The following is a 22728-nucleotide window of genomic DNA, read 5'->3' on the forward strand; positions in this document are numbered from 1 at the left end:
TAAAAAAATTAATGACGTGTTCTGGTGCTAGTGTTTTGATGAACATGTTTGATGTACAGTCAGTAATTTTGACAAAAAATAATTAAGATTGCCAAAAGAAAATGTTTGTACATGAATCGACCAACGACACGACAAAAAATAGAAGAAGAAAAAAAGGCGCAAATTACAGGACAAAAAAACAACTCTAGCACAAATTCAACTAAAGAACTCTTCGTTGAGTTGGTACCTTACTTCTTGTCCGTCCTTTTCGATCGTATGCACTGTTTTGTCTTTTCTATTCCTTTTAAATACCGTCACCTTTCTTCCAACTTGCTTTTTTGAGATGAATGAGAAATTAATTTCTAAGTGCTTTTTTGGCAGAGAAAACATAAAAGAAATTAAATCCCAGAAAAAATGTTAAGGTTGATAACAGGAATCAGAGGACCGAGTGGATTCGGATCAGCTTCAACTGCTGAAAATGTCACAGATGGGATCGATGCTACCAATATTACTGCAATAATCACAGGTTAGAAACAAACCAAGATAATTCATTGTTTCAACCAAAATTCTAAGTTTATATATAATATTATACATGCATGCATATAAATATTTTGACCTTTATTCTAGTTGTTGATAATGATTTTATATTTTCATTCCTTTATTATTAATATATTTTTTTGGGAAAATTTGATTCATTTTTCTTCTTTCAGTTTAAGTGGGAAAAAAATGTATAACCGGGGTTCAAAAAATCTCAGATGGCTCTTTCAATAAATTTTTTTGAAATTTTAATTTTTTTCTTCTTTTTTTTCTTTTTTTTAAAATGATAACCGACGTTAATTAAATTTATTTTAATTCTATAAAGGTGAAATATTTAAGATTCATTATTTTCTAGAAATCTTGCTTAGAATACCTTTTCCAAAATATGAGATTCTTGTCCATCTAAAGCAGCAAAGCTTAAATGTAAGTCATCGATTTTTTAATCGTACTAGTTAAAAATGCACACACTTTGTGTGTTTAAAAAAAAAGTTATTTTTTTTTAAAACAAATATGGAGTTAGTGGGAAGTTTTTAGTAAAATATTGGATAGAAAAGGATAATTTTGAAATAAATTATTTTGGTGTCCTCAAGGTGGTAGTTACTCTAACATACTCATCTTTTATAATATAGAATAGATAGAATAGATTTGGGAAAAAAATTAATTCTGTATCGCAGTTGAGACGATCGGAAAGATTTATACATTCGAGTCATTACAAAATGGAAAAATGGTTGTCCAATTTTTTTTAAAACTTAGTTAATGAGTATATCAGTAAAATCAAAAAATACAACTAAATGTAAAAACTTGAATGTATATTTGGGATAACCGAAAAAATAAGAAATAACGGAGATAATAACAATCTGGAACGTCAGTTGTAATTAAATTTCTTTTAGTTAATAATTATAACAAATCGTGATATATTAATTAATGGTTCTCTTTCATTTATATATCATTACTACTACCACAACCATATTACTACCTTATCATTAATTAACGATCACTAGCTAGTACTTGTGATATATATGTTGTTCCTTCCGATATGGACCTCACATTAAGGACAATTGATTTAATGTCATTTATGAACGAAATTAAACTTCACATAGTCGACAAAAATATTGAAAATCGGTCTTAAAATAATGAAAGGTGCCAAGGGTTGTTCCATATATTGTGATGATCTAAAATTAAACTTGTTGTACTTCTTCCTACTTGTTCAAGAATTTGGCACACTGAAACTAGAATTACATACATATTCTCTCCGTCCCAATTAGATATGTTTCGTTTTTTTCGGTTGTCCCAAATATAAGGTCTAGTTCCTATATTTAGAAGCATTTTTCTTTTACTAATATATACCTCTACTAACTAATTCTTGAAAAGCGTACACAATACAATCATTTTTAGAATGAATTGAATATGAGTAATATATGATGTTTGGTTTATAAACTTTGTGTTTGTAGGTGGTGCAAGTGGGATAGGATTAGAGACTGCAAGAGTTTTAGCACTTAGAAACGCTCATGTTATCATTGGTGCAAGGAATATGGAGTCGGCAAACCAATCAAAGCAACTCATTCTTAAAAAGCACAAGCATGCAAGAGTTGATGTCCTAAAACTTGACCTTGCTTCATTCGAATCAATCAAGGATTTTGCTGATAAATTCCTAGCTCTCAATCTTCCTCTCAACATTTTAATGTAAGGTTTTTTCTTAATAAGGCTTATTTATTATATCGAGACGATAAGTGTGACGAGACCAAGTCAAATTCAGGGAGAAAATTAATAAATAAATCGATTCAAATTGATAAAAAGTCATTTTAAATGTTTAAATTAAATTTGACGAATTAGAGCAGATAAATCGTTCTACTAGATAGGTTTCGGTCTAGTTTTTCTTTTATACACACACACACACACACACATATATATATATATATATATATATATATATATCTTTATGTTATTATTATTATTATTAATTGTATGCCTTAAAAATTATTTGAATTTCAGAGATATATATATATATATATATATATATATCTTTATGTTGTTGTTGTTGTTGTTATTATTATTATTATTATTATTATTATTATTATTATTATTTGTATGCCTTAAAAATTATTTGAATTTCAGAAATAATGCTGGTATCATGTTCTGTCCCTATCAGCTCTCTAGTGATGGCATTGAGTTGCAATTTGCTACAAATCATATAGGTAAATAATGCATATTTGTTATTTTTTTTATTAAATGATGCATAATTAATTATTTTAAATTATTTATATCATTAATTTCAGTGTACTATGTTTGAAAATTTGTGCACAATAATTAATATTAATTGGTTGTTCTCAGGTCACTTTTACTTGACTAACCTTCTCCTTGATCGGATGAAACAAACGGCCAATGCTAGTGGCGTGGAGGGTAGAATCGTCAACTTATCGTCGGTGGCTCATGTCTACTATTCTTACAAGGGAGGGATTATGTTTGGCAAGATCAATGATATAAATAGGTATCTTATATTTATATCATATACATCATTGTACTAAATTTTTAAAATTAAATTAAATTTTCACATTCAAATATCTAAGACATGCAGCATGCTACACAATACAACACAACATTTTTTTTATTTTTTATGCATTTGAAGAGGATCTTATTATAGTTGTATCTCGAAATCGATATCTCATTAAAATTAGGATTTTGTTATCAGATAGACTACGTATAAAATTTCTTGTTGTACCATTTTTTTGTTGTCATATATCTAGTTCATAAATTTTATAATTAACTTTAGAAAAAATTAAAAATCGTTTAAATCTATAATCAAAATTAATTGGAAATATGGCAAAAGGAGGATAGTCGTGGGAAGAGATCAGTAGAAAATGGTGTAGAAAGAGAAAAATGCTACAAGCGCATACAGGTTTACGTATGGTCACATGTTACTTTTGAAATTACAAGACTATCTTGCAAAGATTTGATCTCTTGACAGGAATAATATCAGTAATATAAATGTAGAGTAGGTGTTGTCTTATGGTGTTGTCAATACCTAAGACAACATGCAGCGAAATAAAAATATGAATAAAAACTAAGCAAGCAAAAACAAATAAATATTTATGCAAAAGTAACCAATACTTATGTGATTCCTCATGACAAATAATCACTAGAAAAATATTCAGTACTTTACAAGAAACAATACTAGTGATTTTTTATGAAAAACTTTTTTCTCAATAGAATGATAAAATAAATAACACTCTAAAAATAAATAACAATAAACCAATAAACCAATAAACCCAATTGAGTGTTAATCTCGCATGCTGAAAACTCAAAGTAAACAAGGAACTACTCTCGAACAACACTTCACTCGTATAGTCTTCAAGTGATTCCAACAATCACGACAACATTGAGTAGCCTTCCCGCCGCCATCTCTTGAAGCACAACGACTCCCAGGTAATCCTCTGAAGTACAAAGACTCCCAAAGTAACACTGGCATATGGTCGCGCCCCATCACATCTAATCATGGTCATAGTCCACAACTCTCGGCATATACTCGACCTGGCATCCTGATGAAAACTCATCGTCACAAAATCTCAACCTAAGAAGGTCACACAGACTACTGTCTAAGGAAACAACCTAGAACACAACTCAATGTTCCAAACAGAACAATATTCTCATGCCTCCAGATGAATCACTTTATCACTGGCACTAACTTAGTCCACTGACTAACTAAGTCAATCCTAGGAAAATGCTTAGACTAACCATAAGTCAAGTTGTTACAATCGGCCTACTCAAAACCTATGAGTTACAATAGTTGAACTCTAATCAACTAACACCATGTCAATCTTAGCAAAATCACTTGCAATCATTCACGAATTGCTGGATAAATAATACACATATCATTACTTCAAGTTATGTACAATTTCTTTATTGCAATCCATGTAATACATACAGTATTCAAAATACAATGAAAATGTACATCCAATAACTTGAAATGATACTACATTCTGATAATTCATTACAACTGAAATAATGTTTACAACTTCAACAATACAGTATCTAAAATCATCGTACTAGTCTTCGTTTCTTGAGCATGAATGATATGAATCTTGATGTGTAAGATTAGCAAACACGATTAAAAATCTGAATCGCACCCTCTAATCAATAAACAAAAGATCCAAAGTTTTGCCCAATCTTTGAAACAAGTAAAAGTGATAGAATTTTTGAATTCCCATCTTTAATCGACGGTACGATTAACAACATAAATCACGACAATTGAAACCAAAGAAAATATTCAGATAACTTGTATCTGACAATTTTCAGTGAAAAACAATCGACAAACGCTTCCAAGTAATTAAACTAGAAAAAAGTTTGATTTTAAAAGCCAAAGAAAAGCTTTGAATAAAATTCTAGAGAGAATTTCAATAATTTGTGTATAAACTGAATTTGAATTATGTTATTCAATAATGAATGTATTTGTTGTATTTATAATACAATTACAAAATAATAAAAGATATAGCAAAATAATATATAAAGATATCAAAGATATCTCCTAAAAGTTTTCTAGTATAATTAGAACTCCCAAAAATAGGAAAATAATATCAAAATCCCGCACACACACACAAACATGCCGAGTGTGTGTTTTTTTCTCGAAAATCCAGGCTCGCTCGAGCGGAGCGAAACCGCGCTCGAGCGAGAAACAAACTGTCTCGCAAATTGTCTCAAGCTCGCTCGAGCGGACGAATACCGCGCTCGAGCGAGAATCCTTCTGTCCGAATTTTAAAATCCTCTTTCTCTTCACTTTTAACACTTCAATAATATTCCAATGGCCTCCAAACTGGTCTTCAAGCTCTTCAATTTGATTGCCATGTAATCCAAATCCTTCAAGTCTCGATTGAAAATCACCAAACAAATCTTGGAACAACATGAATCTTCGAGCACCTCCTTGATTCATATCAATGAAGCTTCTAATAGACACACACGCATCAATACTAGCGTACTCTTGACCAAATCTCTCTACCCATCCTCCTGCAAAGACATCCGGAGAAATGATCCGTTCTCGCTAACCAGCTAAGCTCTGCATCAGTGTCTGTTAGTCGACCTCTTTTTCTCACGATATACCGTCAGCTTTCTTCTTGTATCTAATTCATGATTTTGAACATGAAGTTTCCCGTGTGCCTACCTAACGCATCGATATAATCATACCGGCAAAACCATGTTCTGCATAAATTTAATGACCTTACGCTTAGACCCAGTCATGCCTTAGACACTCGAGGAATTCCCTGGTGAAGATCTTCATGACAATATCTCCAACTACGATTGGAGAATCTTCAGAGTAGTGTCATCTTGGTACGGACAGTACAGATGCTAGCATCAAATGTGTCCTAACCAATCCTCTGCCACTACCTCTGGCATCCGGTACTCGATCCAAAGCTAGGATCCACATGAGTAAAAATCTCGAAAACTCGGACACGATCCATCGCTCCTGTCCGCACTTGCTGGAATCCCATAAGCCAAATCTTTAGAAATCCTGCCGATGATGATAGTCTTCGGGAAACCTAATCGCCTCATCATCATCTCTTTATAAGTCTCATCAAATCCTACAAGGATAACCCAAAAAGTCTCATTACTATCTCCCAAGTCTCTTGTATGCTGCTCTGATACCAATAAATATAGTGACACAACCCGGATCCACTACCTAATCAGAGTTTAGAGCATAATTAAGCATGCATTAAATAAATCGCTGCGAAAGACTTCAATAAAATCAGACCGGCCGAATACAACCTGTTAAATAAAACAAATATACAACCCAAATTGAATAATCCTAAGGGCAAAATAAAACCTACAGCTAATCGAGTTGTCTTCAAGGGTCGCTGGCCTCTCCTAGCTCACGGTGCTCAACCCTGCATCTACACCTGCCCCGTCGAATGGGGTGTTCAGATATACAAAAAATACTGGACTTGAGCTACTATGCTCAGTACATAAGAAATGATATATATAATAAATGAACCACATAAGTGTATTTAAAACGAGGGTAAAACAATCTACTCAGGGGCACCATGAATATACAGGGCCGTGCTGGATAGCTAGTCCACGGGGTCGCTCCTATATTCACCTATCTACTATAGCGTCTACTCCACCTTCGTGGTCGCTCTTAGTGATAGCAAAACCAGAGGCTGAGTGTCCCCAGACACGAATCCATAAGGAGTAACTCATCACCGATGGAAACTGTCATGACTCACATCATACCAGATGCAGTCTACCGTAAAAATATGCATGTGCTAAAGCCGTAAAACATATAAAACAAGTAGCACATACTCATGCAACACATATAATATATATCATGCTGGCCATCTCAGTCAGTACTTACGTACCTTACTACAGGCAGTTCCTAGCAGTCTCACTTTAGGTTCCAAGTCTATCATTAGCTCTATAATGCAAATACTCATGCATCATTCAATAAGCTCTAAATTCCTTAACTAAGTTATTGCATACTCCCAAATAATTTTAGAAAGTAAAAAGCTATACCTGCGTCCGTCATAAGCCCACTAATGGCGACTGCCTCCAAAACTTAGGCACAGCTCCGCTACGACGCCGGGATCGCTCCGCTACTTCTAGATTTCCAATAGGACGCCTAGAATTTCCTAGATCTAAGATAGAAGGATAAGAAAAGAGAGAGAAGAGAGGAGAGAGGCGATTTGAAATGAGGCCTCGAATCCTATATTTATAGACGTAGAACGAAACATCCGTTCTCCCATCGTTGCGTCCGTTCTTGAACGTTGTGTCCGTTCCACGATCGTTGCGTCCGATTTTCCCATCATGGTCGTAAGCAATGACGTCATCTTGCTGACATCACGGATGACATCAGCTGACCAGAACGTTGCGTCCGTTCCACGAACGTTGCTTCCGTTCCAGCTCACCCTTCGGGCCATTTTTGATCATTTTGAATCCATTTCCGAAGTCCGTTAATCCATCTGAAATCTCTTTAATCATGTTTTACTAAATCAAAACATTATCATACTATTAATTACACATTAATCGCTAATTACGGATACGGGTCACTACAGTAGCAGTATCAGAGGCTTTGGTCCTAAACACAACCTCAAAATCAGGATTGTACCCTGATTGGTGCTTTGATCTGCGTGTTGTCACCGGTGCTGGGAACACTTGATTCAACATTGAAAAAAATGGCAAGTTTTGCACATCAATCTCTTTGCCAAGCTCACCAAGGGCGTTAGCCTCCAAATGCATTGGTTGTTCAATTACAGGAACAATCCCGAGAGAAGGGTTTGGAGAGGGAACATCTGATGTAATATCTTCTTCTGGGTGACCCATTTATGATCGAACTTCATGAGAAATGAAACCTTTTCATAACATTATCAGAGATTTTGAGAGTGATTAAAACAAAGAAATTTTCATAGAGCTTGATTGCAACGCTAGGGTAAGAAAAATATGTGGTGAGTAGGGTGAAAATCAACCAAGTGCCAAATATAAGGAAATAAGCTACTTTGAACGATAATAAACACACCTGCGATCACATCTTTATTTTCCTAACAAATGCCTGTTGTAGTGACCTGTCCCGGAATCACTAACTAATCAAAGCTTAAACATGCAAAATAACTTAACACACATAATCAATTAAACAAGCAAAAACTTAAATAATTCAACTAAAACTACTGGCAAGAGTACAACCAGCACAAAACAAATATTGATAAATTTTGTCTATTTTTGAACTTCGAACCCTGAACAATTATATTTAAAATTCATGATAAATGCATGACCTAATTTATGCCTAAAACATAGTGCAATGCAATTGGAGTAATAGAAAAATGCAAGTGATGTGTATGCACATTACGTGTTACGCAAAGGTGTTGTCATCTTTCAACATCATAGTAAAATTTATTTTTACAAATTTTCACCCTAATTAAGCTATGAGTCATTGAATTTTGATTTAGAAGTGGTAGCCTACACACTATAGGAACGGTCTTCCTTGGACTCCTTTAGGTAGCATTTTCCAATTTTTTCTGATTTTTCTATGAGTTTGATCTTCATGAAAAGCTGGTCAATGAAATTTAATAAAACCATACTCTAAATTTTCAAAAGCACATTTCACATGAGATAAGATCGTGGAGTAAACGAACCTCCCTCAACTACTTTGTGATTTAGTAAGAGCAAAAAAATCATGGCAAGTGTTTTTCTAAAAAAAAACCTTTGCAGAAAACTAAGGTTTTCTAATTGATGTTAACACACAGTATGAAACAAAGGACAAAATGAAAATGAAAAATTCCTAAAGTCCTAAAAATACTTATGCATGCTGGTTGTTGTCCTTAAGTGTTGGCAACACCTGGGGACAAAATTCGTGTTGCAAGAGTTGAGAAAAACAACTTTCAGCTGCCACATATTCGGATTCAGCAGTTGAAAGTGATACAAAATTTTTTTTCTACTATACCATGAAACCAAATTATTTCCTACATAAAAACATCCACCCATGGTACTTTCTCTCTCATCCAGATCCTCAGCCCAGTCGGCATCACTAAACCCTACTAGACTAATGTTGGTTTCTTTAGTGTACTGACCGCTTAAATCGGTGTGATTAAAATCAACTGGCAAGCGTACCGGGTCAAGTTATAGTAAAGTGGACAAAGGTCCAGATGTCGAACCCACATGGACTGTATAAGTATGAGTACCAGAATATGATTATTCTATTTAATCTAGACTAATCAAAAAGAGTGATTTTAGATTTTAAACTAAGAAATTAAATTGCAAATAAAATTCAACTCAAAACACAGCAGAGATTTTTGGATTAAATTCGATAGGGAAAAAGCTCGATCAAGGACTCACGTAGGTACCAGACAAATTATGTAACAAGTAGTTGATTCAAGACTCAGAATTAATCTTAATTCACGGGAATTCTCCTAATTTGTTCAAAGGACTATTTATAGAACAATCAAACATATTCAAATATTGACGGATTAATCTTTCGTAATTCTAATCAAATTTGAATGCATGACGAACGGTGAAAATTCAGTTTACACCCAAACCGCATAATGAAACCGAATTCTATTTCTAGTCGGTTTTACAATATGTTGATTATCAAAGTGATCAAAATCAAAACCTCCTCTGTCGATTTGGAATCGATTAACATGCAAGCAAATAACTGGCAAGGTAATTCACAAGACAAATTTTAATTCGGCAATCAATAAAATAAAATCAAGTCTGAAAATTCTCAAATAAACATCCAAGTTTTCTACATAAATTGTCTGTCCCAATCACGTGGCCTTGATCGAAATAAAAGACTACTCAATAAACAAAATCATGATTCAAAACAAGTTTTTAATCATGAACTAAAAATAAGAAAAGAAGAATAAAACGAGAAATCTTCTCTCCCAAGTTGTAGTAGTCGCCTCCTCTGTTATATACATTCTAGAACCCTTAATCTGATGAATAAATGATATTTAAATGTCCAACAATCCCCAAAAGATAATATCCTTCCCGAGCAAGAGTTTCCAAAAATATAAATTCTGTACGCTCCGCTCGCTCGAGCGAGCATGACTCTGTTCCGGAGGATTTCTTGGCACGCTTCTCTTGCTCGAGCGAGCAACTTTCTGTCTCGGAGGATTTTTGGCACGTCTCGCTTTCTCAAGCGAGTGAATTTTTGTGCTCCGCGCAATGTTTTTTTAAAATTCATATCTGGAGTTATAGCCGTTGGATCAAGACGAAATTTGGACAGAAGCTTTAAAACATCTTTAAATTTATTCTGAACAATAAAGATTGGATTTGGATCTTTCAATCTTTAAAAATTATATTTTTACCAAGGCTGCTCCGTAATTCATTCTTCAAAAATCCATTTTCCTACAAAATTAATCCGGAGAGTGAAATGTACATGCATGCACTAAAACACATAAAAACACATAAAAAAATATGAATGCACACAAAATAGACATAAAAATATCACTAAATAATTCATACAAAATACAATCATCATGTACCACAGTCCTAAGTCTAGTGTTCCAGCAACATGCTTCAGAATTGTTTTCATGGCTTTAAGATGTATGATCTTAGGATTAGACTGATATCTCGCACACAAACACACATTGAACATAATATCAGGACGACTAGCACTCAAATATAGGAAACTATTTATGATCATATGGTACGGGATTTGTCAACACCGTCCGCAACATCATCCTTATACAGTTTTTAACTTGATCTCATAGGTGTTTTCATGTGTTTAAAATTATCATTGAAAAAATATTTCACCAAGTTTGTAGCACACTTGATTTGACACAGAAAGATGTCATCATGTATTTGTTTCACTTGTGTTAGGATTGGGTAGTAGGGGTGTGGTCTTCCTAAACTGATGTACTGTAGCAGTTGACCACTGACGATGATAAACTTAGTTCAGATGAGGTTGGTCAACTGAACTACTACTTTCTCGTACATTGATATTAATTGGAAAAGAAATAATCTGTGAAGAAAGATGCCAACTAACATATTAGAACTTATATTAAATGACCAGACTGAATTTGTGTGTGAGTGAGTATGCTCTACTGAAATATGTGTATAATTGGAAAGTAAGAACAAAAGTATTTGTTTATGAATATTCGGAGCTAAACTCTCCTACGTCACCCCTTCTTCCACTTCGGAAAGATTCACTCTAGAATACTTTGACTATTACAACACTATGCAACAGCACGATCCAAGATTAGGGCTTACCCAACTGCCTATCTCAGAACTCCTAGACTAAATCTCAAGAACTCAGTTCTCGACTGATTTTTGTTACAACAGTATTGTTTGATAGTTCACTAAACTAATCTATTACAGGGTTTGTAACTTGATAATCTTTGGCACAATATGATCCTATACTTGGTCAAATATATCTATGTTTTTGTGTTTGATCAGTTTGCTTCAGCTAAAGCTCTTGATTGAATATAGATGTGTAGAGTTATTGCGTGCAAGTTTCTCTGTCTCTATGTATGTATATAGGCATGGATCGTAACGGCTTTTCATTTAAATTGTATCCATATTGCAACATCGTACTATTCTGTTATAAAGGAATAATGTGGTTTTGCAGCTTTGTGGCATCAGCTATGTACGGAAATATCCGCAAGAGGTAGACTGATGTTGTGGGTTCAGTCGTGGTAGAATGTTTTAGTTTAGTTCCCTAAACTGAATGCACTTTGGTTAGTAAACTCAATCTGGTTTGTTTTGACCAATTGATGACTTCAGTTTGTGTAGTGACCCTTACCCGGATCACCTACTAAACAGAACTTATGCATGCAATTAACTTAATAAAACAGATATCAGAATAAAACTGCGGAAACCAATAACATTATACAATCCCAAGAAAAGGAATCTGTAATTATCCAATATATACAACCAAATCGAATAGCTGTATAAACCCAAACAACAGTAATAAAGCCTAGACGAAGCTCCAGCTGGCCAACCACTGACTAGCCCCTCCTGGATCCACCCTCCTCGTCCAATCGCAAATCTGCCCCATGGAATAGGGTGTCCAGAAAATACAGAGTACGAGACGTGAGCATAAAACGCTCAGTGCGAGAGTATGAGTATACATGCATGCAAAGTGAACTCCCTATAGACTCGAGGTCAAGGATCAGATAACAGAGACAGACCGGGCCCTGGTATGTAGCACGCTGTGCCGTCGCTTCAGGAGGTGGCTCCCATACCGAGATAACTGTGGATACACCGGACCCAAATCGATGGAAGTCCATCCACTAACAGGATAGGGTACAACCCTACTAACAGACATCTCGAAGGAGATACAGCAAGATGCAAATGAATGCAGCATAATATCATGGCATATAAATCATGCAGTCACATAATACATGCATACTCAGTCAGGATATCTCGAACAGTACTTTCGTACCTCAATACAGTGCAAGCTCTACCAACTCTAGGTCCACGCCTATAGTCTGCTCTACACTGCCAAATGATACTACTATCATTAAAGTGCTCTAAAAGCCTTAACTAAGCTATTGCATACTCCTAAATATTTATAGGAAGCAAAAACTATACCTTCGTCCGTCGTTAGCCCTTTGGTGTCGATGCCTCCAGAACTTGGGCACAACTCCGCTACGACTACCGAACGCCTCTCCGACCTCCGGACCAAGCCTAAGAAGACTAGAACAGCTCCAAAAGGACTAGAAAGGAAAGGAGAACTCGGAATTGGCAAAGAGAAAGTGAAGTCTCGGCCTTCTATTTATAGACAACGATCGGAACTTCCGATCCTTGATCGGAACGTCCGAACCTCGATCGGAACGTCCGATCCTGCCATCGGAGCTTCCGAAGATCCTGATCTGCCACGTGTCAAAATATCACTTGATGACTCCGGATAGGGGGTGATCGGAGCTTCCGGTCCTGATCGGAGCTTCCGATCCAACCACACGTCATGCCTGACGTAATATCGATCGGTGCCTCCGATCGCTCATCGGAGCTTCCGCTCCTGTTCGGAGCTTCCGATCGTGCCTTCGGAGCTTCCGATCCGTCCAATACCCAATTCAATTAATTAGCATTAATCTTTTAATTACTCAATTAGGGCACGGGCTACTACATTCTCCCCCACTTAAGATATTTCGTCCTCGAAATCAGATCTTAAGTACCGAACGCAAATACAGAAATCAGAAACATTCTTTATTCAAATCAAACGTTTACATAGTTTGCAACTGAATACAACTTAAAGAATGAAATCAAAACAACTCAGGATGGTCTTTACGCATCCTATCCTCCAGCTCCCACGTAGCTTCATCAGTGCCTCGGCGCTGCCACTGAACTAAAACCAAAGGAATGACTTTGTTCCGTAAAACCTTATCCTTATAATCCAGGATACGAAGAGGTTTCTCAACATAAGTCAAATCCTTGTCTACCTGAACCTCAGACCGCTGCAGAATATGAGATTCATCCGCCACATATCGTCGCAACAGAGATACGTGGAACACGTCGTGAATACTGGATAGATGCGGTGGCAATGCTAGTCGATAAGCCAAATCGCCAATACTCTCCAAGATCTCAAACGGACCGATAAATCTGGGAGACAACTTGCCCTTAAGGCCAAATCTGAGAATCTTGCGGAAAGGTGACACTCTCAGAAACACTTTCTCCCCGACCTCGAACTGCAAAGGCCTACGTTTAATATTAGCATAGCTGGCCTGACGATCCTGTGCAGTCTTAATCCGTTTCTTGATCTGATCAACAATGTCTATCGCCTGCTGGATAAACTCCGGTCCTTCAGCCTGTCTCTCCCCCACTTCTTCCCAGAAGAGTGGAGTACGACAACGTCGCCCATACAACGCCTCAAAAGGTGCCATCTCAATACTAGTATGATAGCTGTTGTTGTAAGCGAACTCGATCAACGGCAAATGATCCTGCCAGGCTGAACCAAAATTCATGACGCACGCTCTAAGCATATCCTCTAACGTACGGATAGTGCGCTCTGACTGACCATCAGTCTCCGGATGATAGGCTGTACTCAAACTGAGAGTAGTACCCATCGCACGCTGAACACTCCCCCAGAATCTAGAAGTAAACCTGGGGTCCCGATCGCTGACAATGCTCACAGGCACTCCATGAAGTCGGACGATCTCCTAAATGTATATCCGTGTCATGCGATCCACAGAGTACTCTCGGCTATAGGCAATGAAATGCGCTGACTTGGTGAGTCGGTCCACCACCACCCAGATAGCATCACAGTTCCTCGGGGATACCGGCAAATGGGTCACAAAGTCCATAGTGATAAACTCCCATTTCCATTCAGGAATAGGCAGACTGTGAAGAAATCCTCCAGGTCGTCGGTGCTCTGCCTTGACCTGTTGACACACCAAACATCTCGAAACAAACTGATAAACATTGCGTTTCATTTTCTTCCACCAGAAACGAGTACGTAGATCCTTGTACATCTTGTTGCTCCCAGGATGAATACTCAACTTAGTGCGATGTGCCTGAGATAAAATCTCCTCTCGCAACTCTTCATCCTGTGAAATCACAAGCCTACCAGACAAACACAGAAAGCCGTCTGACTGATAATGAAATCCAGACGAGCTACCCTCGTTAGCTAGACGAGCTAAACGCTGGGTCTTTGAATCAGACATCTGAGCATCTCGGATCCGCGAATACAAGGCTGGCTCAGATAATATCGCAAACATCTGGATATTCTGCATACCTTTCTTATGCTTGAAGGTAAAACCTGAAGTACAACAGTCACTGATCGCACTAGACATCGAACAAGTCTGAAGTGCGGATAGTCGCACCTTGCGACTCAAAGCATCGGCGGTGAGATTAGCAGCTCCCGGATGGTACTTAATCTCGCAATCATAGTCCTTAAGCAAATCCAACCAACGTCTCTGCCTCATGTTCAATTCTGCCTGAGTGAACAAATACTTCAGACTCTTATGGTCGGTGAAGATCTCAAATTTCTCGCCATAAAGATAATGACGCCAGATCTTCAAAGCGAACACAATGGCTGCCAATTCCAAATCATGGACTGGGTAATTGTCCTCGTGAAGCTTCAGCTGTCTAGAAGCGTATGCGATCACATGCCCATTCTGAGTCAGGACACAACCTAACCCCTGAAGAGAAGCATCCGTGTAAACTACATACCCTCCAGATCCTGACGGTAATGCTAACACCGGCGCAGAAGTCAACCGCCGTCGAAGCTCACGGAAATTCTCCTCACTCGGAGGACCACTCAAAATCCACACCCTTGCGGGTAAGCTGCGTCAACGGTCGAGCTAACTGAGAGAAGTTCAGAATGAAGCGACGATAATACCCTGCTAGACCCAGAAAACTACGGATCTCAGCAACTGTCGTCGGACGCGACCAATTAAGTACCGCTGCAATCTTGCTTGGATCAACAGAAATCCCCTCCCTGGATATGATATGGCCAAGAAAGACCACTCTATCCATCCAGAACTCACACTTGCTCAGCTTGGCGTACAATTGCTCATCTCGAAGAATCTGTAGTACCAACCGCAAGTGAGAAACATGTTCTTCCGTATTACGCGAATACACCAAGATGTCGTCAATAAAGACCACGACAAACTTGTCCAAATACTCCCTGAAGACACGGTTCATCAAATCCATGAATATAGCCGGCGCATTAGTCAAACCAAATGGCATCACTAGGAACTCGTAATGCCCATAGCGAGTACGGAATGCAGTCTTGGCTACGTCCTGATCACGGACTCTCAACTGATGATACCCAGATCTCAAGTCAATCTTGGAGTAAATTGATGTGCCCTGCAGCTGGTCAAACAAGTCATCAACACGAGGCAACGGATACTTGTTCTTCACAGTAACTCGATTCAGCTGCCTATAGTCAATGCACAGCCGCATCGACCCATCCTTCTTCTTTACGAAGAGAACAGGAGCTCCCCAAGGAGATACACTAGGACGAATGTACCCCTTGTCCAAAAGATCCTGTAGCTGATTCTTTAACTCACGCATCTCTGACGGAGCCAGACGATACGGTGCTCTAGAAATAGGCGAAGTACCCGGCATCAACTCTATGCCAAACTCGACTTCCCTAGCAGGAGGAAAACCCGGAATCTCATCAGGAAACACATCTGGAAATTCATCCACAACAGGAATGCTCTCTATCCCAATACTCTCAGCGGACAAATCAACTGCATAGATAAGGTAGCCTTCCCCTCCAGACTCTAGAGCTCGACAGGCTCTCAAAGCTGATACCAAAGGCATCGGGGGTCGCGCTCCCTCACCATAGAAAAACCAACTCTCACTCCCTTCCGGATGAAAGCGTACTAATCTCTGATAGCAGTCCACTGAAGCTCGATAGGTAGTCAGCACATCTATTCCCAGAATGCAATCAAAGTCGTCCATCGCCAGGACCATGAGATTCGCTAACAGAATGTTCCCTTCGAACTCTAAAGGGCAACCCATCACTAGACGCTTAGCCAAAGCAGATTGGCCCGTCGGAGTAGAAACAGACATCACTACGTCTAGTGCAATGCATGGTAATTTATGCCTCTTAACAAAACGTGCAGAAATGAAGGAATGAGATGCACCAGTGTCAATAAGTACAAGAGCAGGTATACCATAAAGTATAAATGTACCTGCGATGACTTTCTCATTCTCCTCCACAGCCTGATCATGTCTCAGGGCAAACACCTGGCCAGAAGCTCGTGGCCTCAAATGAGAACTCCCAGCAGACTGTCCCTGCGACCTCTGCTGTACGGTAGCCTGAGAACCCGGTCCTGTACCAGAACCAGAACCGCCTCCTCCAGACTGTGGACAATCCCTCCGGATATGACCAGTCTCTCCACAACGGAAACAAGCTCCAGAAGCTCTGCGGCACTTGTCGGATGGATGGTTCTTCCCACAGTGATCACACTTCTCCTTCTTACCGTAACGGACAACACCTCCAGAACCAGAGGAAAAAGAAGATCCAGACTTCTTGAAAGTTTGGGCACGGGGACCCAAAGAACTAGCAGGTCTCGACTGAGAGAAAGACCTGTTCCGCCGAATGCTGTCCTCTGCCTGATGACAACGGCTCACCAAACCCTCGTAGGACATGTCGTCACCAACCGCCACACGGTCATGGATCTCAGGGTTAAGGCCCTGAAGGAACAGATTATACTTCATCTCCGAGCTATCAGCAATCTCGGGGCAATAGGATAACAGATCAAAGAACCTCTGCTGATACTCATCGATAGACATGGTTCCCTGTCGCAGACTCAGTAGCTCGCCTGCCTTCGACTGTCGGAGTGCTGGAGGAAAATATCGCTTTTGGAAAGCTGTGCGGAACTCGGCCCAGGTGGCCACTCCTCTCGCCGCAACAAAAGGTGCAGAAGTAAACCTCCACCACCTGCGCGCACGCCCATCCAGAAGATAGCCAAGGGTCTCCACCTTCTGCTCATCGGTGCATTGGAAAGTCTGAAAAGTCGTCTCCATGCGGTCTAACCAGTTCTCCGCATCCTCCGGAGACTCACCTCCAACTAAGGGCTTAGGACCCATAGCTAAGAATCGACGCACAGTGAAACGCTCGTCGTCATGGTGACGATGATGCCGTTCTCGACGAGGCTCCCGGTCGGCATCACCCCAACGCCCACCAACACTGCCATGAGAACTCTGGTCGTCACGATTTGACATCTACAAAAATACCTCAAGATCAGACTAAATCCCAAGAAATCTTTTGCATGCTCTGATACCATAAATGTAGTGACCCTTACCCGGATCACCTACTAAACAGAACTTATGCATGCAATTAACTTAATAAAACAGATATCAGAATAAAACTGCGGAAACCAATAACATTATACAATCCCAAGAAAAGGAATCTGTAATTATCCAATATATACAACCAAATCGAATAGCTGTATAAACCCAAACAACAGTAATAAAGCCTAGACGAAGCTCCAGCTGGCCAACCACTGACTAGCCCCTCCTGGATCCACCCTCCTCGTCCAATCGCAAACCTGCCCCATGGAATAGGGTGTCCAGAAAATACAGAGTACGAGACATGAGCATAAAACGCTCAGTGCGAGAGTATGAGTATACATGCATGCAAAGTGAACTCCCTATAGACTCGAGGTCAAGGATCAGATAACAGAGACAGACCGGGCCCTGGTATGTAGCACGCTGTGCCGTCGCTTCAGGAGGTGGCTCCCATACCGAGATAACTGTGGATACACCGGACCCAAATCGATGGAAGTCCATCCACTAACAGGATAGGGTACAACCCTACTAACAGACATCTCGAAGGAGATACAGCAAGATGCAAATGAATGCAGCATAATATCATGGCATATAAATCATGCAGTCACATAATACATGCATACTCAGTCAGGATATCTCGAACAGTACTTTCGTACCTCAATACAGTGCAAGCTCTACCAACTCTAGGTCCACGCCTATAGTCTGCTCTACACTGCCAAATGATACTACTATCATTAAAGTTCTCTAAAAGCCTTAACTAAGCTATTGCATACTCCTAAATATTTATAGGAAGCAAAAGCTATACCTTCGTCCGTCGTTAGCCCTTTGGTGTCGATGCCTCCAGAACTTGGGCACAACTCCGCTACGACTACCGAACGCCTCTCCGACCTCCGGACCAAGCCTAAGAAGACTAGAACAGCTCCAAAAGGACTAGAAAGGAAAGGAGAACTCGGAATTGGCAAAGAGAAAGTGAAGTCTCGGCCTTCTATTTATAGACAACGATCGGAACTTCCGATCCTTGATCGGAACGTCCGAACCTCGATCGGAACGTCCGATCCTGCCATCGGAGCTTCCGAAGATCCTGATCTGCCACGTGTCAAAATATCACTTGATGACTCCGGATAGGGGGTGATCGGAGCTTCCGGTCCTGATCGGAGCTTCCGATCCAACCACACGTCATGCCTGACGTAATATCGATCGGTGCCTCCGATCGCTCATCGGAGCTTCCGCTCCTGTTCGGAGCTTCCGATCGTGCCTTCGGAGCTTCCGATCCGTCCAATACCCAATTCAATTAATTAGCATTAATCCTTTAATTACTCAATTAGGGCACGGGCTAATACAGTTTGGCTCTGGTCAAAGTCAACTTAGCTCAGGTATCACTTCAGTCTGGGTGTGAGTGTGTTCAGTTTATGTCTTCAGTTTGGCTCGTGGACAAAAACAGTTTACCTCGAGATTTTTCTTATTCGTTTTGTCAATACTGAAACCTTGAAATATTCCAACAATTTCTCCTTTTTTGGTGTTGATTAAACCTTAGCATGTAACTCCATCTTCGGGCAAAATCACATCTTGAAATCTTCAAGAACTCGAATTATTCAGTTTTTGATTGATCTTCATTTTTATCTCTGATCTTTAGTTTAGCTTTTGAACTAGATACGATACTGATCTTCAGTTTGCTCTTATGCTCTTCAAATCTTAACAATTTTCTCCTTTCTGTTGATAAACACGTCAATTTGAAAAATACTTTTACGACTTCAGAACTCAGTTGCTCTTGATCTAATTTTCATGACTGAGTTTCCAAACTTTTATATGTAATTATTGCGTCTTTTTGAATTCACATGATACCTGATAGGTGGTGAACATACATAATAGGCGGTGGATAGACGTGCGAATATTCACATTCTTCCAAGTTTATCTTATAAAAACAACATAATTTCCCGAATTTAAGCATACTCTAACTCAGAGCAATATTATCAATTTAGATAAAAATAAATTATCAGTGCAAACAATGGATTCTGTAGGATCCTCTCCAAATGTTCAAGAAAAAGACTTGTTGAAGTCTCTTGATACGATTTCATTGGAAAGAAAAAAGAAAAGGTATGAGAGTATTTTTTTTTTTTTTTTTGAAGACAATGTCTACTAAATTCAAGATAAAGGAGTTGCAGTCATACACAGCTACACTTCTTGAAACGACCCTAACTCTACTTTAAATTAAATTAAATTAAATTAAATGCGGATTTTTCTGAAAATTTTGGCATGACCTCTCTATTTATAATCAAACCCGCCTGTCCCAGACAACAAACATAATAAAATAAAAGAAACAACTGACAACACTAAATAAACTAGACCAACAAAGTGAACGAAAAATCTGAGAAAGAGATTCGACATTTCAACCGTCCATAAATCATATAATTTAATATTTACATGCCCACCAATAATTCTAACATTTATTACAAACAATTGTCCCATCAACAATATGAAAGACCATAAAAATGATAAAATAAAATTTTGCGGAAGACTGGCATAGGTCGCAGGGATGTGCCATGCCCGTATCGCAGTCCACTCGATAGTCTTGCCCCTCAATCACAAAGATAACTTATACCTACACCAAGTAGATGTAGTGAGCCTAGGGGCCCAGCAAGAATATGGGGCGAAATAACGAGGGTTTAAAAGTACATGCTTAATACTTAAAATACTTGTACTTAATATACCTTGAAACTTGCTCCGAAAAGTTGAATGATAAATGTGAATGAGATGTAATGCATGCAATGAACTCACACATTTAAACTTGGAAACTTTCTTAAAATTTACTAAATCTCATACAAGATTGAAACTGAATATAAACTAAGTCGAGTCAAATTAGAACTGATCTGTAACTGAAACTGTAACTGAAATCTGTAACTGTGAACTGCGAACTGTGAACTTAGATCCTTGATTGTGACTCTGTGGTTTCGATCATGATCATGGCTGCAGTGCACTATACCGCAAGGAGGTCAAGATAACACCAAACCCAATCTTGCCCTGTAATTGGTAAGGGAGACCAATATTTCTCTTAACCCCCACACATACACGTCTATATTTGGTAAGGTAGGTCAAGACGTCTCTCAACCCCACACATACACATCCTTTGGTAAGGTAGGTCAGAACGTCTCCCAACCCCACACATACACGTCATTTCTATAGTCACAATCATCTCACTTCGTTCATAAAAATATTTTCTTTCATAATTTATTTCTTGCCTTGATATAAGAACTTAGGATGCATAAGTAGATGTAATGTACTTGAAAATATTTACTCAATGATCATGCAAGAGACTCAAATGTGGATGACCGGGATGGTGATTTAGGAAGCAACCAAGGGTAAGATTCTAAACCATAGGTTTGCGCTTAGAACAATTTGAGCGATTCTCCCGTAAAACTTATAACTTGCCCAATCCTTATTCAAAAAGAGTTCCACTTGAAACCACGACTCCCACACACTTATAACTTAATTAAGAAGTTATCCTCGAGGTACCAATCTTATCCCCTAATTTCTGACAATAATCATTCTGGGCAGCTCACTTAACATTTAAAATTCTGCACCTTAACATCCAATAGCCTAGAACTCAACCAAACCTTAACCGAATTAGTTCCCACTTTAAATGATATTTCCCTAACATCCTAGGCTATTTCCAAACCCGAGCGCTTAATTGAAACATGAGTGTAATCCCGTTCTAATCAACCATTTCCGGACAGCCATCGCAAGCACAAAAACTGCTCATCCAATTCCTTATTCCTCACTCTTTTCTAGACACTTAAGACATGGATTTCTATGCTCCTATCAAATAACCCATGACCAATCTCCCTTTCCCGAAACATCCTCAGCTTGAGTCGCCCTGCTTCAAGCTAAATCCCAGCTCGAAAACAGGCCCCCTGTCCTCAAGCCACTACCCAGCTCAAGGAAACCCCTGTCCTAGAGCAAATTCCCAGCACGTGAAAGCCCTGCCCCAGCCCTCAGAAAACCTGATTCCTCCAATGCCTGTTCAACAGTCCCTCGCCTCATCTTGCTAGACATTTCACCCAAACCTAGGTGCTACCATGTGAGCTACGTATCAACCATGGCAGCCTCTAAATCACCATCCAGACACAAGAAAATAAGAACTCAAATCAAGCGTGCACAACACAAGCAAAAGTCTCGAAACTGTGACAAAGTGTGAATGTTAATCATGAAATCTGACTCGCACCTATCCATTATCAGAAAAACATTGTAGTTCAATAACAAGTACGTGCAACACAACAAAGGAATCAAAAATGGGAACGACTAAACCTGAGTGATCGGAAACAGGGGGCTCGAGCAACTAATCGAGATTCACAAACGACTCTATTCAACACAGAGAACATTGAGTATGTATACCGATCACAAACATGAATGACATACCAAAAAGGGTTTGAAATAAACGCATAGATAGATGCAAAGAGAACAGAGTCTTCGAACGACATCAAGAAAAAAAAATAGAGAACAGGAACGAACAATCTTTATAAAACCCAGTAAAAATTCGAAATGCTAACAAGAGGGAAGACAAGCACACATATAATAATCTACTTGGTGGCCAAAAAGCCCATAAATCTTGCCTCGGTTTGGAAATCTCGGAAATGGGGCTCGAGCTGTTGGAATCGAGCTGGAACAGGGCTCGAACGAAGAAGAAACAACTTGCTCTGCTCGCTAAGGTGAATCTACGCCGGAGAAGAAGAAACGGCGGCTGCGGCGGCGAGAAATAGTTGGAGGAGATGGAAGCCGGTCCCTTGAGCGTGAGAAATGGGGAGAAAGAAATGAGAGGGATCGCGTCTGATGAAAATGGAGAAGGGGGAAATCTTACAGGGCCGAGAACTTGGGTAGTGAAACTCTTAATGGGCCGTGAACTGGGTTGGGGAATTACCTTCCGGCCGGGTCAGCACATAAGTTTAAGCGGGTAGAAAAAATACTAAATAAAATATAATACGTAAAATTTTAATAACCTTAGGCCATATTTGAAAATTCAATAATTAAACACTTTAAATATTCTGATGTCACGACAAC

The 22728-nt window shown here is 39.0% G+C and overlaps 1 protein-coding gene and 1 long non-coding RNA gene across 2 annotated transcripts in view; one reads left to right on the forward strand and one right to left on the reverse strand.

Moving 5' to 3' along the window:
• The first annotated feature begins 369 nt into the window (after positions 1 to 369).
• Positions 370 to 22728, forward strand: part of LOC140887201 (short-chain dehydrogenase TIC 32 B, chloroplastic-like) — a 36084-nt gene continuing 13725 nt past the window's right edge. Inside the window, exons 1-4 of the mRNA XM_073294295.1 lie at positions 370 to 505; positions 1968 to 2199; positions 2632 to 2711; positions 2848 to 3004. Coding sequence (XP_073150396.1) covers positions 394 to 505; positions 1968 to 2199; positions 2632 to 2711; positions 2848 to 3004 — 581 coding nt within the window. The 5' untranslated portion in view covers positions 370 to 393. The remainder of the gene's footprint in view (positions 506 to 1967; positions 2200 to 2631; positions 2712 to 2847; positions 3005 to 22728) is intronic.
• LOC140887202 (uncharacterized) lies at positions 20030 to 22492 on the reverse strand. The gene is made up of 2 exons (XR_012151763.1): positions 22284 to 22492; positions 20030 to 20275 (listed from the first exon to the last, which is right to left on the reverse strand). It is a non-coding gene; the product is annotated as an uncharacterized lncRNA (long non-coding RNA).

This window comes from Henckelia pumila, chromosome 3 (genome assembly GCF_033568475.1).
Source record: "Henckelia pumila isolate YLH828 chromosome 3, ASM3356847v2, whole genome shotgun sequence".
Classification (NCBI taxonomy): Eukaryota; Viridiplantae; Streptophyta; class Magnoliopsida; order Lamiales; family Gesneriaceae; genus Henckelia; species Henckelia pumila.